General features: G+C 42.9%; 1 protein-coding gene across 1 annotated transcript in view; it reads right to left on the bottom strand.

The window, feature by feature from the left end:
* Window positions 1-18,724, bottom strand: part of CA10 (carbonic anhydrase 10) — a 476,139-nt gene that overhangs the window by 93,414 nt on the left and 364,001 nt on the right. The window contains exon 4 of the mRNA XM_014833914.3: window positions 3,145-3,330. Coding sequence (XP_014689400.1) covers window positions 3,145-3,330 — 186 coding nt within the window. The remainder of the gene's footprint in view (window positions 1-3,144; window positions 3,331-18,724) is intronic.

Below are 18,724 nucleotides of genomic sequence, written 5' to 3'. Positions count from 1 at the left end.
AAGGAAGTCATCGATTGTGTAGAGTTTCAGCATTAGAAGGTGCATTAAAACTAACAGCCCATCCGCTCATTAGGATGTGAGTGTCTTTTATGAAGTTCTCAAATTCCATTCCATGCTAAATAATTCCAGTGACGGGAATTCCCTATTTTCAGAGGCAAACTCATTCCATTGATGAACGGCTCTCATTGTTAGAATGTATATTTAGCTGAACTCTGTCTTTCTAGAACTTCCCCCCATTGACCTAGGTCTTTTCTCTGATACCACAGAGAAGATGCTAAAATTTTCTTGCTCACTAAAGCCCTTTAAACATATCAAAGGCCAAATGCCTATCCAACTGCTTTCCACATGACATTGTTTTGGTGCTTCCAATCTTCTGGTTTCTTGCATCTAAACCCACACCTGTTTACGGATCACTCATACTGAGACCCTTCACACTGAGGTGCTCAGAAAGAAAAGTGATACAGCTGATGTGGTCTACCCGGGACAAGGTATGACCATGCTTATGCTGAGCCTAATGCTCAAGGTTGCCTTGGGCAATGGATGTGTGTGTGGCAGTTCTGCTTGGGAAGCTGTTCTCCAAACCCCATCTGTCTAGACAGCAGCCCAGCTCTGTCATTTCTGGGGGCAGTTGCCTCTGGGTTTCTCTTTTTTATTTTTGCTCAGTATGGTTTTATGGATTAAGTCCTCATGCTGAGAAACCTGGGATAATTCACAGCCTGAGTTGAAATTGGCATAGTGGTCACTAACCAAAATCTCTTGGGGGGATTTTTATAGACGTGCATAACTGGACCCCATTCCTGGAGACTGAGTCAGTTGCTTTGGGGAAGGACTCATATATAAATATTTTGATAATATTCCCCAGTTAATTCTGATTTGAAACTCTGTTTAAATGCTTTCTTCATTGAGAACACTTAAGGATGTACTACTGAGTGAGTGCTTCACAAACCTAACCATAAGACTCTCCTGAGCTTTAGCAATGCAGATTCCTGGGAGTGCCTGATACCTGTGATCTGGGTTAGGTCTAGAAAAACTAACACATTGAGAGATCAAATTGTCATAGATTCCCCTTAAGGATCTCGGAAGCACTCAATTACTGCAAAATTGTAGTTCATATACAGGTTACAAAGCACCCTTATTACCTATTGAAGAAACAAGCAACTGTATGGAATTCTACAATGGAAAGATTTTAGCCAAGTAATCATTTACATTTTTTGACTCATTCATTTCATAAATTGATTCCTAAGTGCATTGTTACTCTGAGGTCATATTGTGAGAGGCTCTGGACTATAACAGTTCAGCAGGGGAGAAAAACAAAGAAATAACAGCAAATAAATAAATGAGAAAAGAAGTCCACAAATGAAATAACTACAAATCTTAAAATAACATATATTTAAAAAAGAAGAGTTTATCTAATTCTGAATATTCTCTAGTTTGGCCTGGCAGTCCGCAGTCACTCTCAATTCATGAGCTTTGGCCCTGCTCTCATCATAAGCTCTGCTATACTCTAGCTCAGGGTCTGCATCGCCTGGGAGTTTCCCATTACAGTGCCTTTGGCAGACATTCCTAATCAATTCTAGCAATTTTTTCCTACAGATCCAGAAAGGAAACTCATATGCCTGCTCAACCAAGTCCTCTATGAAGCCATTACTAACAGATCACAGATGAAATCTATGGGGAGCTTCCCCAACACACAGTGCCCTACACGCCTGGAGCCTTGGGTGCCCCTCATTTCCTGCTTTATCTTTGTTGTCTATCACCTACTGAGTACCTCCAGCGCTCCCTGCATCTGGAATCCCACTTAATTTCCAAAATAACCTTGAGAAGTGTCTAAACTTAGAAGCCTTAGAAGGCTCAAGTAATCATTCTAAGATCACACAATTAGCATGTATCAAAGCAGGGGGTACAAACTCAGGCTTTTTGACTCTCAAGCTGATGTTCTTAAAATCGTTCTGCCCAGTTCAAAAGGCACCTCCTCTGTGAAGCTTTCCCTGACCCCTTCAAATAAAATTTGTCACTTCTTTGAGTTCGCCAGGGCCTTTGTACATCTCCACTGCAGCATGACATTATACTTTAACGATTTGAATATAGCACTCTTTGAGCAACTCTGGCAGGAGCTCTGTCTTTTTTTTTTTTTCTTTTTTTAATCCCTGTGTCCCTGGTAAGTAGCAGAGTGCCCAGGTAGGTTCTCAGTGGATGCATTTTGAACAATCATTAAAATCTGGCCACTGGACTCATTAAGGTTGTGGATCTCTTTCTCAGTGCATGGCCTTACTATATTAAAAACAATGCCAGGTTTAAACATGATGCTGATTTAAAAACACTTAAAAAGACCAAGTCGATAATGGATACATACTTCTGCTATTTCAAAATATTCTTGACATCAGTTATTGAGGACTCTTAAGTAGAAACCTAGTTACAGGATATTTAGCATAGAAGGACCAATGATCCCTAGTTGGTAACTATCTTCAAGTGTAACTGAGGTCAAACAGGTCAAATTAACTACACGCTGCTTGTCAAGTGTCATAGCACAGATGACATCTGTTTAGACTATACCTCTCATCCTATAATTGAAACTGGTTTGGCTCACTGCTGTGGCCTGAGTTCTGTCTGGGTTGATGGTGGCACATAGTGACACTCACTGTTAATGGTGGCACATGATGACGTCTCCATTCTGCAGAAACTCAGGCAGACTTTTCAGTTGCCTGACACAACTATTTTACAGTAAATTATTGTTTGTGCAAATAAGACATATTCTATCAGAAGGGAAATTATAGACTCTGTGCTATCAAATGTGACATATGGGAGGCTGAGTGCCCACAGAGGTGTAAGAGAAGATGTACATGAAAGGTGCATTTGGGTAAATAATGCTCTGGAGATATCTTAGGGCATGAGTCACAAGAGAGCTGTACCAATGTTGCAGAAGGAAATATATATCCAGTTTCACTGTGGCCTTTTCTGGAAAATGCTGGAAGCTTGTTATAGACTTTCATGTCAACTTGAAAAAGATAGATGGAGAAAGGAGGCACAAACCTACTTGTTTCATAGATTCAAGAGAAATCTTTCTCTTCTCCTACCTTGGGTATAATGAAGCACCAAATCTTATTAATTGGCACTTAACCTTAGTACTTCAACAGCCCCACGTACCTCCCCAGAGAAGGCTTGTCCGTTGAGGAGGTGCTCCGACCCCTGGCTGTCCTCACTCCCAAAGTGTAGCCGGATCTCCTCCAGCCGGTGGCTGTATGTCATCGGCCCTCCTGATATGTTGACCAAGTGCTCCTTGTCCAGGCGCAGGGACACGTGTCTTCCAGTGTTGTACATGGTCCCACTGACCTGTAAGGCAATGGCAGCAGGTGAAGCAAGGCTCTCCTCCTTCCACTTCTCACCAAACCCAGCATGGTGCTTAGACCAATGCCTTTTGCTTCCTCCTGCTGGGAAGACATTAGGCTAAATCTACCTGTGGAGCAGGGAGTGGCAGTCTCCCCAGACAGCACTCCTGCCCCTACTTGGCTTCCATGGTACCTTCTGTGAGGCAAAAACCATATTATCATTTAGGAAATTGAGGTAGGAATTCAAAGGAGACTTTATCAATTGTGGCTAATATTTTGGATATTGCACCTTATAAAAAATTAACTTGTCCCTCTTGCCATAAATATTTGGAATGTAGAGATATTGCAAAAGTTAAAAATCTGAGGAATGAGAAAATGGAGAAAGCAGTTAGTAGGGGTGAGATGCTATGAAGGCCAAATGAGGGACAAGGAAGCCAAAATGGGTCAACAGGAGTAAACTCTAGAGGGAGACTGAAGGCTCAAGTCTTAAGTGTCCGGTCCGGTGTGCCTTGGTTAGGTCCCTCTCTCGCCCCTGCAACCAGACACTGCAGAGAGTAGAGAGCGGTGACCCTTCCTCACTGCCCGTGGTCCCAGTGCTAAGCTAGAGATTCATACACGCTTCCTGTTTCACAGATTCCCAGACTCCCTCCTCACTCCTGATCCCATCTTGCTTCAGCCCCTGCAAGCTGCTAACCTTACTGCTTCCTTCGTCTTTGAACTTGATGTTCAGCTTCATCTTCCTGCCTCTGGCCTTAGCACTTCTCAACACTTGACTCTAGAACACTGATTCCGGGCTGAGACTCTACTGCCTTAGTCTCCTGGGTTGCCCCAGCTCTAGGAGCAGATCAAAAGCTTTGAATGGGTCTGGATGGAATGCTTCTGGGCTATTACATGTGGATCTTCTTGGATTTTCCTCCTGCTTACTCTGACTCCTCTTGGCCCAGCCTTCTGCTCTATGGGCTTCATGTAACTTCCTTACGGGCTTCATGTAACTTCCGATATCTTCATTAGATGTGGTTTTCACGTACAGCTCTATAGCACTAGCCTTACCTGCCCCTCCACCTTTCTGACATTAGTCTCATGAATGATCAGTTAGTTTAGTTCTGTAGATTGCTCTGTGTGGCAGAGACAGTAATGTTCACCAAATACTCTGTTGACTCATTATTCCACCGTCTTGCCATAAGGTAGAGCCCATGTGACTGGTGTCGGCCATGGGCTGTGTGGGGACATGTCAAGTGTCACTTCCAGGCTGAAACAGTGAAAAGCTTTTGCACAATTCTCCAGTCTCTCTCTTCCCCTGCTATATCAACCAATGGTGCAATGTGGAAGTATGTAAATACGGTGCAGCTACAAGTTGGAGCCTGTGTCAGCCTGGGTCTCTGGCAGATTGTGTGCAGATTGCAAAAATGGCCAGAATTCTTTCCCTCCCTGTAACTGCACTCCTTACAATATGCCTTTGTAGCTGTGCCCATTAAGATAGGGGTCTCTTTCTCCGTCCCTTGAATCTAGGCTGGTATGTCACTTGCTTTGGCCAATAGCATGTAGTGGATGCAACATATGAGTTCTGAGAGTAAGTCTCTAAAGAGACTTTGCACACTTCCTCACCCCTTCTTAGAGCCTTGAGACCACCATGCAAACAAGCCTGGCTAGCCTGCTGGAGGATGACACCATAGTGAGGAGAGCTATTCTGGGAGAACCCATCCTAGACTGGCCATTCCACGGCCCATCCACCAGTTGACTGGTCCAGCCAAGATCAGCTTAGCCTGGCTCAGACCAGAACTGCCCACAGACTAATAGACTTGGGAGCTAAATAATTGGTGTTTTAAGTCCCTAAGTTTTGGGGTAGTTTGTTATGTAGCAAAAGCTAACTGATATACACTAAGTCAATCATCCCTCTCTCCTGTGAATCTGGAATCATCAACAAAAACTCTGGACACTCTTTGCTGAGCACCTGTACTGGAAAGTCACATGGGCCCAGACAGTCAACGTGTTGAGCAGCTGGAAGGTCAGACCAGAGAGAGAGAAGAGAGAAGCAGATGTGCCAACAGTGACAGAGGAAACCATGCAGAGCTAGAAGAAGAATTGGAGAGAATAAGTACTTGACCCTCAGAAACCCTTCGCGCCTTCTTGTTCCAGTTCCTTCATGAGGCCTGAGCTGTGCTTTCTCAGATACTTAATATCTTAGCAATAAATGTATTTTTTTTCTTAAGTTATCTATTCCTTACAATCAAATGATCCCTGTCAAGGAGTCTACTCCTGTTCTTTAATCTCAAATAAATGTCTATTTAGTCACTAGGAGATAATGAGAACTTGTCTTCTTTTCATGTCCCAATTCATGACTTTCTTTGCAGTAAAATGGTTTGAGACAGGTTTGTGTTGAGATTGCTTCTATTTTTAAGTAAAATTTATTTTTCTAATTATTAAGATAATATACAGGCATTACATATGGTTAGGAAGATATAGAAATAGCTGAAGGAAATAAAAATCAGCCTCAATTCCACAATTAACCAGTAATAACCACAAATATTTTGTATGTATACTCTTCACACTTTTAACTACATATACCCATATTTTAATGAGATCATTTTATGTATATGTATGTGTATAAATAGATAATAAATGATTTTTCACATACATGTGTATATATATGACTTTATATATATAATAATATATTAAATATATATTAATATTATATATTAATACATTTGTTATATATTACTAATAAATGTTAAATATTATTTATATTATATAAATATACAATATAATCATATTATATATTAATATATAGTAATATAATTTATTTAATAACATATATATTATGTATATAAATATTTATATAATAAGCATATTATATATATTATTTCACTAATATTAATATTTCCAGGTCATTAACTGTTTTGCAATATCACTTGGAAATGGTTGCATAACGTTCCACTGTAAAAATGGATATCTTATTGTTGAATCTTTACATCCCCTCCACTTTTTCACTATTGTAAAAAAATACTGCAATGAGCATCCTTATAGACACGTATTTTTGCCAATCCAGGGATATTTCATTAGGCAAATTCTGGGTCCAATGGTGGACACGTTATTACAGCGCTTACTATCTATTGCCAAATCCATCTGCTGTGGAGAGTAGATCTCGCAGGGCAGGCTGGACCTCTAATTCTCTTCAAATGACATTAAGAATAGAATCATGAGATGAAACCAGTCACAACCGTGGGCACCTCTGGGGTCAAGGAAGCAGAAGAGGAGCTGCTCTGAATTCTTACAGGATATACGCTCTGTCCCACGGGGCAAGTATCTTTAGCTTCCCTGCCCTTCTAGAAACCCTTTCCTCTGTGTCTGTCTAATGTTCCTAAGAAAACCATTGCCCACTGAAGCATGGCAGGGACCATGTCATACGCTTGTCTGCATTTTCGCGGTACTTTGAAAACACACTGGCACATAGCAGGTGGAAGAACCAAGGAGTCTTGAATCAGAAGCTTCCCATAAAGTAGAGATAAGAAAATTTCCCCCATGAAAATGAAGGAGAAAAAACCTGTAAGGCATATAGAAAACAAATATCGAAGTGACTGAAGTAAATCTCTCCTTACCAGTAACTACTTTAACTGTAAATGGACACCACTTGTATGAAGCTCCCAGAGTAGTCAAAATCAGAGACACAAAGTAGAACGGAGGCTGCCAGGGGCTGGGGGAGAGAGGACTGGGGCTATCGCTTAATGGGCACCGAGACGCGGTTTTACAAGATGAAGAGAATTCTGGAGATGGCGGTGACGGTGGCACAACAGCACGAATGTACTTAATGCCACTGAAATGTACATGTTAAAACAGTTAAGATGGTAAATTTTCTATGTGTATTTTACCACAATAAAAAAATTGGGAAACATTGCCTCCCAAGAGGCTGTTTTGAGAATTAAATAAATAATACATATAATTTTCATTCTCTTCCTTCTCTTCCTTTTGACTTACTGCCTGGGGGCCAGCTGATGCAGAAGGACCCTTGTCGATCTTCCCCACTTCTCAGAGCCTGGTGGAATACAGTGTTGCTTGGTGAACATCACAATGAAGAACTTTAACTGACTTTGGCGCTGTGATGATCCACTTGCTTCCCACTTTGGATTTTAAAGCTCCAGGCGTGGGAAGCATCCAAGATCATTTTGAAGGCCATGAAGCAAACACAAAACCAGAAAAATCAGGAGCAGACCATCGATTGTGCCTTCTCGTTCCTCCACTCCACCAGCAGACCCCTTCTGCTTACATGGCTCTATCTTCATTCATTCCCTTTGTCAGTCACTCAGAAGACATTCAGTGCACGTGAATGTGTGCAGGGAGCTGGGGATTATATGGTGAGCAAAACCAGGCACGTCCCCGCGCTCATGGAGTTCACACTCTCCACTGCGTAGAGACCAGAGCCGGGGAAGGAAGCTATGGGGAATCCATCTGAAAGTCTGCCATTTGCCTATGTGTTCTTACAATTAAAAGCAATACCCTCTTATCCCCACCCTTTCCCTAGACACCAAAATAACATTAATTTGTACTAATCAAAAAAAGCTGTGTAGCCCGGGTATGGTTTGTTGCACTTTAATTTAAAAATAAAGGCTTGACAACATTATGTATGATATCTAACCATACATCTGCACTGTAGTAATTAACATTGCAGCAGTGTCATTTTATCTGTAACTCTAATTACTGTGTTTCCAATGAACTACTTTGGTGCACAGCATGGCAGAAGAAGTTGTATTATGCAGACCAGGAGACGGGGCTGAGCAGAGAAGTTGGACCTGCAGGGGAGAGTCGACAGCCTCTAGCTGCCTCACAGTTCTGCTTTTGTTTTATTTTAATCCACTGCAAAATGAGGTGAGAGATGTACGTGATGCCCATTTTACAAATGAGGGAAGTAAGTACGGTTGGTAAATGCTCAGTGACTTTTCCAGGATCACAAACCTGGCGGCGGCGGCAAACCCAGGTCTTCTGATTCCAGGACTAATGATCTCGATGTGAGCCAATGCGAGCATCTCAGCTCATTTCAGATGGAAACTAAGTCAGGGATTTTCACTTCTTCTCCAGTGTGTAGACACGGGGCTTACGCAGGGGCCAAGGCAGCGGATTCTTCGTCAGGAAAGCAGAGGGCTGGAATGGATGCTGGGCTGCTCAAGTTCATCCCAGGAGGGGGCCTGGAGAAACCCGAAGGTCAGGGAAGTCCCGGCGTATCCTCACCTGCAGACGTTTACACTGGTTTGAGACTGGGTGGAGCCATGTGTTGAGAGACACAGGTATCAGATGCTCCACAGATATGCCTGTCAAGATTGTATGTCAATCAATACCATCTTGATAACTTGAAACCATCCAGAAGCAATGTGTTCTTTTGCAAAGCAAAAAATTTACTCCCATTTATTCATTTTGTAAAACTGGGTGTCCTTATATAGCAAACACACTGCTTTGCAGCAGCTCATGACTAGCCAGGAACTCTAATAAATGGACTCGTCTCCTCTTTCATTCTGGTGACACTGCTGTATTGGAGGAAAATAAATTCAGTCAGTGTAACTTTTTTAAAATGGTAGGTGGTTTTTTTTTTTTTTGCAGGGGAAGATTCACCCTAAGCTAACATCTGTTGCCAATCTTCTTCTTTTTTCTTCCTCCTCCACCACTCAAAAGCCCCAGTACATAGTTGTGTATAGTTGTAAGTTCTTCTGGTTCTTCTATGCGATCTGCCACCACAGCATGGCTACTGACAGACGAGTGGTGTGGGCCACGGCCTAGAACTGAACCTGGGCCACCAGAGTGGAGCATGCTGAACTTTAATAGCCAGGCCATCAGGGCTGGCTCAGTGTGTTTTTGAGGTAAGGAGAGTTTTTATGCTTTGAAAATCAAGAATGATCCCATTCATAATAGTTGCCATCTTGGTTTGAACCTTTAGTTGGTAAATTCTGAACCTGAATTTAACTAATCCTCATAATTTCTCCCTCACCAAACTCACCACCAAACACAGCGTGGTACTTAGACCCAAGCCACTTGTTTCCACTTGGATGGGGAGACATCGGGCTACCCTGCATGGAGCACAGGCTGGAGGCCTCCCACAGGGCATGTCTGTCCTCAGCCTCATGGTGGTTTCCGGCCTCGAGGCAAACAGCCCATCAGTGGGGAGCCAGGGCTTGACCCCACGTATCTCTGGCTCTGAAGTCTGCACTTTCAACCACTTTTAATCACTTCTTAGATTGCCTAGCCGATCACTTAAAAATTCAATATTATAAGGTTTCCTTCAAATATGGGTTGGTAGTGTAGGAATCCCACAGTGGTTTAGAGTTCAGCGTCCAGGGTTACTTATGATATTAGGGTTCTCCAGAGAAACAGAATTAATAAGATGTGTGTATACACATAGAAGGAGATTTATTTTAAGGAACTGGCTCATGTGATTATGGAGGCTGGCAAGGCCAGAATCTGTAAGGTGGGCCGGCAGGCTGGAGATCCAGGAAAGAGCCGAGGTCCTAGTTCAAGGCCTAAGGCCGACGGCCGCAGAGCTCCTTGTTGCTCTGGGCAGGCCAGTCCCTTTGTTCTATTCAGGCTTTCAGCTGATCGGATGAGGCCTGTCCATCTTATGGAGGCCAATCTGCTTTCTTCAAAGCCCACGAATTTAAATGTTTATCTCATCCAAAAACACTCTTGCAGAAACATCCAGAATAACGTTTGACCAAATATGCAGGCACCGCGGGCCAGCCAAGTTAACACACAAAATTAACCATCCTCCTTATCTTCAAATCCCATTTGCTTTCTTCACGACATCTTGCTCAAACAGCTCTTCATCAGTTGTGCTGACAGCACACGTACCAGGTTAATATATTTAATATCTGTATATTATATATTTTCTACATCACATAATTTAAAAAGTCGGCTGTACTAAATCTGTTGTCTAAACCTCAGTCATATGGTAGGACAGCCAGTTTGCAGTAATGTACGTCTGGATTATATAACAATTTAAAAGAAACAATTTAACTTCTTCTGTCAAAAGCTACGTGCACAACAAGATAGATTTATTCTTGAGTCTGCGTGGAACCTCAGAGATGATTTGATGTAAGTCCCTCATGTTGTCTAACTTCCTATTAGCAGATTGGTAAAAAAAAAAGAGGAGGTGTATCTTTTTTAAAAGACCCAATTCACAAAATAAACGTACTGAAGGTCTTTTGGTTTAATGGGGATAGTACTTGTAGGGTTGAGGTTTATGGCAGACAGCTAAGCTTGAGTAAACCTTACCTTCAGAAATTCTGATTCAGTAAGTAGTTACTTGCTTGGTATGATGCAAAGCTTACGTGAGGTTTCCATTATATTCTCTCTCGAGGCAGTCTGACCCAAATCTCCACTAATATACTCAGAAATAATTCCCCACAGCTTAAATGGAAATGTAACACCACAGACGGAGTAGTGGAGAGGAAACAGAATTCTAATTGTGTAAAAGGAGGAGATGGCCATCTGACCTGCATGAGAGCTACAGGGTTGGGTAGGAAAGGGAGGGCAGAGCGCACCCTCAGATTTTGAGGACTTAGCATGTGTCAGATGCTATGCCACTGTTAAGATCAGGAAACTAGGTACAGAGAGGCTAAGGACTCTACTCAAGGGTATCAGGCAAGCAAGCGAGGGGACTAGAACTCAAAAGAAATCTTTATGACCCAAAGCTCACAGTCTTCCCACCGTCTCAGAGAACAATTTCAAAGCCACCGGAGAGAGGCTGCACTCCACTTCACAGTGACCCTGTCAACTGCAGAAATTTAATAATGGTCCTTTGTTTATTTTTCTATATGGAATTGGCAGAGGCCCTGTTCACTCATAAATAGCACTGCTGGCATTCTCGCTATAGGATACGGTCTTATTTAGCGATTGTCTTTTACTGTAATTTGAGTGAACACCCCGGGCTGATGGGGGACCCTGACATCCACAGCAGCAGCAGTGATTACTGTGTATTCTAGGCCTTGCACTTAGTGTCTTCATTTAATCCTTGCACCACCCATGTGAGGAAGGCATTATTATCCACATTATACAGAGCGGGAGGTGGAGACTCAAAGGGCTAAATGACTCTACCTAAAGCTCCACAGTTAGAATCAGCAGAGCCAGAATTCCAGCCCAGGCCTGTCTGATTCCAAACTCTACAGCTCTTCAAAGAGGAGAAGTCAGAAGTTGGCAGGAAGAGTGTTGGGGATATCACGTGGCGTGGCTTAAAAGTAGCTTCTGGGACCAGGGATAAAACATGGTATCCCCATGGATATGCTAGATTGAGTTGGACTGGGCCTGGCTTGAATACCCTTGGTGGTTTCTAGATCCTGGGCAGCAGGGGAAATGCCAGTCCCCACTTGCTGGGAGTTCAGAGATGGTCATACCTGCCTATCTTAGCAACTGGGTGGCCAAGCCCTTAATGTTGGTTCAGTGCCAAGAGGGGTTAGTGAAGACGCTCCAACAGCCACGTCACATAAATTAGGTGTCCTTTCTCTGCAACTGATGTTTCCTATTATATGTCTCTGACCGCTCTGCTGATGTGTGTAATAGGTCTTCCAATGTAATTAGTGAGCCTAAGAGATTTAACACCACCACTTAGTCTGGTTTCCTGTCGAGTAGCTCAAGATGCCAAAGGGCTGATTTTTAAAGGCTGAATCCAAGAAGCCAGTGGGCTGTTTGCTCACATGGACACTTCAGAGGCATCACAGAAAAAAAAAAAACAACAAACAACCAGAGTGAAATGATTGGCTTCATTGCAGCGTAGCATACACATGGATTGGCAAATTGAGGGCGTTGGGGATTCTAGAGCTATAAGAACCTCAGAGATAATCAAGACCAACCTTTTACTCAATAAACCAGGGAACTGAGACACAAAGAGGTTGAAAGACCTGTCCAGGATTGGACAACAAGTCAGTGGCTGACCCAAGACTAGAAATCAACCAACTGACTGTTCCTTCCTCTGTGCAGCATATCTCCTCCTCCTCTTATTCTTTTGTTTTTCCTTTAAAGTATTTTATGCTGAGGGTACACAAGCATAGTGACTCAGTTAGAAATCCTGCGGTACTAAGGGTGAATATACACAAATACCATAACCCACGGAAAAGCAGAAAAAAGTTCAGCCTGAATCTGGACATACCATTTACACGACGTCATTCATCTGGATTCGAGCTCTTCTCAGAGCCCGACCGGATGTTTTAAGCTATGTAGATTTCAGAGTAATGATTGGAAATGGAGGGGATTAGATTTGAGAAGAGATATAGAGGTAAAGGATATGGAGCGTTAGGAGAAGCGTTGAGGCTTTGAAAGAAAGCAGAAGATAAATATTTGGAGCTTGTGGGTGGAGTTGTTAGGAAGGAAGTGGCTGAGATGTGGGTAAGGAAGAAAATGGAAACCGACCAGAGTGATCTGCATGGAGTTACCATACATGGAGTTGTGTAGGAGGACTGAAGAAGTACTTCCAAGTCTCACCCACCACTCTTAACCCTGCAGGGAGGATGGAAGTTTCTTCCTTAGCAAGGCTCAGGTTACTCCAGTCTTTCTCTTCCCATCCATCTGAGTCAGTCTGCTTATCCTACGTGAAGAGACTAGGATTTTGGAGTGAATGTTGAAAAACCAGATGAAATGGTCACTTGTGCTACTTATTATTATATTAATCCTATTATTATTAAGATAAAAATTGAACTTGTGTATGGTAATATTGATTCTTCAAATAACAGTTAATTTCTTTGCGACCTCTACAAGGATGCTGGGCATCGCCGTTGCAGCAAAGCATCTCTTGAACATGATTGGTGCTGGTGGTAATGACAAGAGGAGTGGAGAGCATGTGTGAAAGATGTTGTCTGGTCCACAAAGGTGTGGGCTCTGGAAAGAGAATGCTCTTTATCTTCCTCAAAGGGGCCAAGGGCAGGTGGCCAGCATTGGGCTGAGCACGTTCTGCCACACAGAGCTGTTGGCACTGAAGCCCTTCACCCACACCTCAGCCTTGCCCAGTCTCTGACCAGGGAGGGGACCCCAAAGAATGGGGTCTGGAATCAGTATTTCCATTACAGTCTTGGCATATGGGTTTCCAGGTGTGAGTCCCACGCACTCGTTGTCTATTGAGCTACCACTGCCAACCAATCATTTTATTAATTTAATATTATTTTAATAATTTGATATGATGAGTAAAATTTAAATTTGTCTTGTGTGTTTCCTTAGATGCTTTATGAACATTGAAAATCCCTACCCCAAATCTGCAAGGTAGGTGTACTCTTCTCATTTTCCGGGTGAGATAATTGACAAATGGAGGGTTACGAGACTTGCCCAGTGTCACATAGTTAGTGGGTTAAGGAGCCAGAGTTTGATCGCAGACTGATTTCAAGTTGGTCTCTTTCTGCATCACTGTGCTTCTCCTAGCACTCAATAAGTAGACCTCATCTGTATCACATCACCATGGTTCATGGATTCAGGATTAGTTCTCCAATTCCCATAGTTGGGCTAAAACTCTGCTTTAAATCTTAGCCCACTAGGACTTTGAGAGCCTGCAGAGTTCTTGCCAAGCCTCTCATTGTCGGTTGCCTGCAGCCACTCCTTTTGACTCTGTAGTGAGAGGCCAGTTGGACAGACCAACCAGATCCAAGATGGTATCAGCTGATTGCCCAGCAGTACTGCCCCCATGGGAACATCTCCTCCTCTGCTCCTTTTTTCCGCTGGGAGCCCACCCAGGTACTGCACTAGATCAAATCAAGCTTGGGTTGAGTACACTCCTGTAAATTTAAATATATGTATGTTTTTTTTTTTAAGATAATATAGACACGTTTGTTTGTATTTATGCTTCCTGCGGTATCCCCAGCACCTGAAAAATGCCTTGTTTCTATTGGTTGCAAAGAAACGGACAAGATGATGCTTTGAGCATCTCCGGGGTGCTCGGCCCCAGCTCCACCCCCAGACTGACTCAGTAGGTCTGAGGTGGGACTTGGGAACTGCCGTATTTCTCTTCTAGGCATCCCTCGGTGTTCATTTTAACCAACGCTGACAGATTTAATGCTGGAGTAATCTTCTTTATCCTTTCTCCATCCTCCATGCCTTAAGGAGTTGCTTTGATAATTATAAAGACAAAAGCATTAAAGCTCTCTTAAATATATATCACAGGCTATACATTGACTCATCTTCAGGCCACCATTTTCCCCTAAACTGTGAAAATTCAAGGTTAAGCCACCTTAATTAACATACTAAAACTTACCTTAGAAAAGTTATTTCTAGCTTAATGTCATTTAATTCAATCTCTGATTCCCAAGGCTTTAGGCAAATAACTCCCTATCTCCAGTTATTTCATCTCCAAAGAGGAAAATGCCTTTTAAGGGGAGTCTGGTGGGACACAATGGCGCCTGGCGCTGGCAGGGCACATACGTCACCTTGTTAACATTCCCCTTTGTGGGGCGTCGCTGGTCCCACTGGTCATGTTAGAATCCTTGATGCCAGTTTTTCAAAGAGATTAGAAATGGCAAATGTTTGGGGGATAATTAGATAAGTCCCTTTGCTCGTTCTTCACATCATTGTACACAAGTTAATTATTTAACGTTTATCTCCCACAGTGTCCTTGCCCCCATGGACTCTTGTCCACTGTGAAGCTGTCACCCTCTGGGACATACTCAAGTACCCACAGTGGTCAGCAGGATAATGACAATAAGCGAGACAGGCCGGGGTGAGACAACAGGGGGTGGTAGCCATGGTGGGGCTCCTGGGGAGCACCATTCCTTGGACATCTCTGGAAGGATGTACAGGACACTGAGGTGATGCTTGCCTCCGGAGGACAAACCAAACGGAATCAGGAAAAGGAGGGGCAGTGATATAAGACACTTTTCATCTTGTGCCTTTTCGCATTGTTCGAATTTTAAAAGTAAACAAAGAGATCTTTACAATGAAATCAGAGACTCTGTAGACAATCACATCTGATGCTAAATCTGGGCCGTGGGGTGATGGTTATGATGTGGGCCCAGGAGCTAGTCTAGAGCAGCTGCCCATGAAGCAGAAAGCAAGCTACAGCTGCAATTTTAAATTTTCTAGCAGCTACGTTAAAAAACAATAAAACGGTGAAATTAACATTAAGAATATATTTCATTTAACCCAATATATCCCAAATATTATTTCAACATGTAATATATACAGAAATTATTAATGAGATATTTCCCATTCTTTCTTCATACTAAGTCTTTGAAATTCAGTATATATTTTACACTCAAAGGACATCCCAGTTTGGTCTCGCCACATTTGAAGTACTCAATAGCCACGTATGGTTAGTGGCTACCATATTGGACAGTGCAGCCTGGTCAGTCTTCCTTTCCAGTCTGTTCTCTCACATGTAAGCAGAGCCAGATCAAGGAGTGTGCCAAGTGAGCAGCTGCAGAGGGTACCAGACTCTGAGGAGCACTAAACAGCCCAGGAATAAATTAGGAATATAGTGCCAGTAACTTCTGTTACCCACCCAAGTAGACAGCTCCCAGTCTGTTGAGGTTCTTTTCTCTTTTCTCTTCTCTTCTCTTCTCTTTTCTCTTCTCTTCTCTTCTCATCTTTCTTTGTGAGTCATATTGCAAATTTTATGGGGCAGCCATGCATGGGCGCAGACAAATGACAGTGACCTGGGTTGGTAGTTAGAATCTACTGACCTTGAAACCCAGTAAGGCATGGCCTAGTGCTATTTACCAGGAATGTATAATATGTCCCATTATCTAAATTATGAACCTCTTAATATTCCTCCTAAGAAGCTGGTTGACTCTGAAAATCATAAAATAAACTGAGAAGATAGATGAAATAAAAATGGGAAACCTTTCTTTCACAGGTGTATTTGTTGGAGGAGCATAGACATATTCCCCAGTGCTTCCATCCCACTGCTTCTTCCTCCTCCCAAGATTAGACAGCCTCTGTTTCCATCTTGAAGGCCATTTATTCTATATTCATCAAAGCTCTTCATCTTGTTAGCCAATGACTGTGCATTTGAGATTTCGCATTGTTGCCCAGTTTTCATGTGCTCTGCCTTTCTCAGGGGCTCTGCAGGTGTCATGAACATTTCTTGTGCCCTGGAAGGAAGGCTTAGGGTCTTGAGCCAATAAATAAATATCATCCATAAGCAAAATCCAAACAGGACTGCACCTCTGATGCCCTTATTTTATTGGAATCATCACTGTTGCCACTTCCTACTGCAGCCCTTAACAAGAGAGGGGAGACCATGAAAGAAGACACTGATTTCTAGAAACAGCATGTGTCCTTTCTAGAAGCAAGAAACCAGGGGAATTACATTTTCTGACCAGAGGTCACATCTAGATATACTTCTACTACTACATCAGCAGTACTACCATCTATTGAGCTCCATGTGTTTGCCACTGTGCATGCATTAGCAACTTGATCCCTGCCACCGCCCCGGGAAACAGATATTTTTATTATCACCATTTTGATGAAGAAAGTGAGGCTCAGCGAGGGTAAATAGGTCACAGAGCTATAAGTGTCAGAAAGAATATATGAGACAGAGCCTGTGTGGACTGCCACTGAGCAGGTATATTGGCTCTGAGGTGGGAGACATGACTTCCATTCAGGAGAGTCAGCGACGTTTCCCAGAGGAGCTGGCATTCGAAATGGGCCATGGAGATGGGCGGGACATGGACATCTGGAGATACCTAGAATAGCGAACAGCATCAGTGAAGACCTAGGGACGGGAAAATACAAGGCATGTAAAGGGAATGGCAGGAGTGGCCAGCCAGTGATCCCAGATAGCCAAGGGTGGGGGTTGTACAGGGTATCTGACAGTAGGTACTAGACACCTGCCAGGTGACAGACTCCTTGCTAGTGGTTTAAATAGGTCACCTTGTTGACTTTTCAGCAAAACCTGTGAGGTACAACGTATTACCATCTCTGTTAAAAATAAGGAAAATGGGGCTCTGAGTGGTTAAGTAACCTGCCCAGGTCACAAAGTCAGCAAGCAAAGGCGGGAAGATTTGAGTGTGTGTCCGTCCCACTCTTTCCACTGCAATGTGAAATCACAACAGAAAAGGACACATTTCCTCAGAAATAATTTCCTGCTATAATGCTGTCTTATTCCAACGACTCTCCCACTTGGCCACATTTCAATATCAGAGGGAGCCCCCACTCTCACGCCTCCTCTGTAATGCCTAGCATCACCACCACCACCATCACCACCCCGTCTCCCTTCTCCTTCTTCCCAAGTCTTTGACTAGTAGGAATAAAATCTAAAAATCAACAACCAAGAAAAACCTAGTGAAATGATTAAGTAGCTGACAGCACCAACTAGAATCTCACCTTAGGGATGAGAAGATAAATACTGCAATAACCAAAACCTCAGAAATATGTGGCTCAGTTTCATGCAACTGATACTCCATTTCATGGCTCCAAAGCAACGGTTATATCAGCCAATTTGCATCCTCAATATAGTAAAATGCCTATTGAGGGAAAGTGGTGGAACGTGTGCGCTGCAGGGATGGGACAAAAGTGCTAAGTGGCTCCAAAGTTATTTGTACAATTGATCCAGCTGATATCAGGAGAGTGTATTTGCCAGGTGAATTAGAGCAAATTAAATGCAATGCTGTGCTCCTTAAGAAGACAATCTTAAACCCAGAGGGCCAGAAAGAAGTCATTCAATCCTTTTTCACTTCTCCTCCCTGCCCCACTTCCATCATTGTGGTCCGTTGAAAACCTGCCCAGATTTTTATTCAATGAGGTGATCTCATGGTGCCTTTTGGTTATGTAACTCTCCTACCTCTTTTATGGTCAAAGAACTTAAAATAGTCAGCAAAACTGTTTTCACTAGTTTCTTCCAGTTGTTTCTACACACACACACTCCACAGAGGAACTCTCCTCTGTCTCTGACATATAGTCATTCAACAACTATAAAAAATTCCACCTCCTAAGAACCTCTATAATCTTTCCCCTTCTGTCTCCACAGCCACCACCTCATCTTATTCTGTCCCTTGATTTTACAGTGTCCTCCCCACTCCATCCCTCAGCCACAGTCTCATTTAAGCCCCTATATTACTGTATTTCCTCAAATCTCAGATGCCACAGATTGTAAAATGCCCCATAATTTTACGTCCCTCCATGAAAAGAGAAAATACTACAAATACAATGATGACACACCATCGTTTCAGGATGCAGGAGACATCCCAAAGAGATGTTAAAACATGAGAAGAAAATGTGTATCTTAAAAACTGACGATACACAGTATCTCAACTAAACTCATAATTGCCTTCTAACTGCTCATTCCCGTCATCTTGTAGTGGCACAGCTGACCCTTCGCAACCAGGTTCTGACCGATGTCTCCTTTTCCTCTGCTTGGCAACCTCCTTCGCATCCTTCCAGACCACCTCCTCAAAGTCCTGAGACCCCTCGGGTGTGGTGATGACGATTTCCTGTTCCCGCAGCATTGT

This window comes from Equus asinus, chromosome 13, assembly GCF_041296235.1.
Source record: "Equus asinus isolate D_3611 breed Donkey chromosome 13, EquAss-T2T_v2, whole genome shotgun sequence".
NCBI lineage: Eukaryota > Metazoa > Chordata > Mammalia > Perissodactyla > Equidae > Equus > Equus asinus.
The sequence above is the reverse complement of the archived record's forward strand: the minus strand, read 5'-3'. Positions and strand labels throughout refer to the sequence as shown.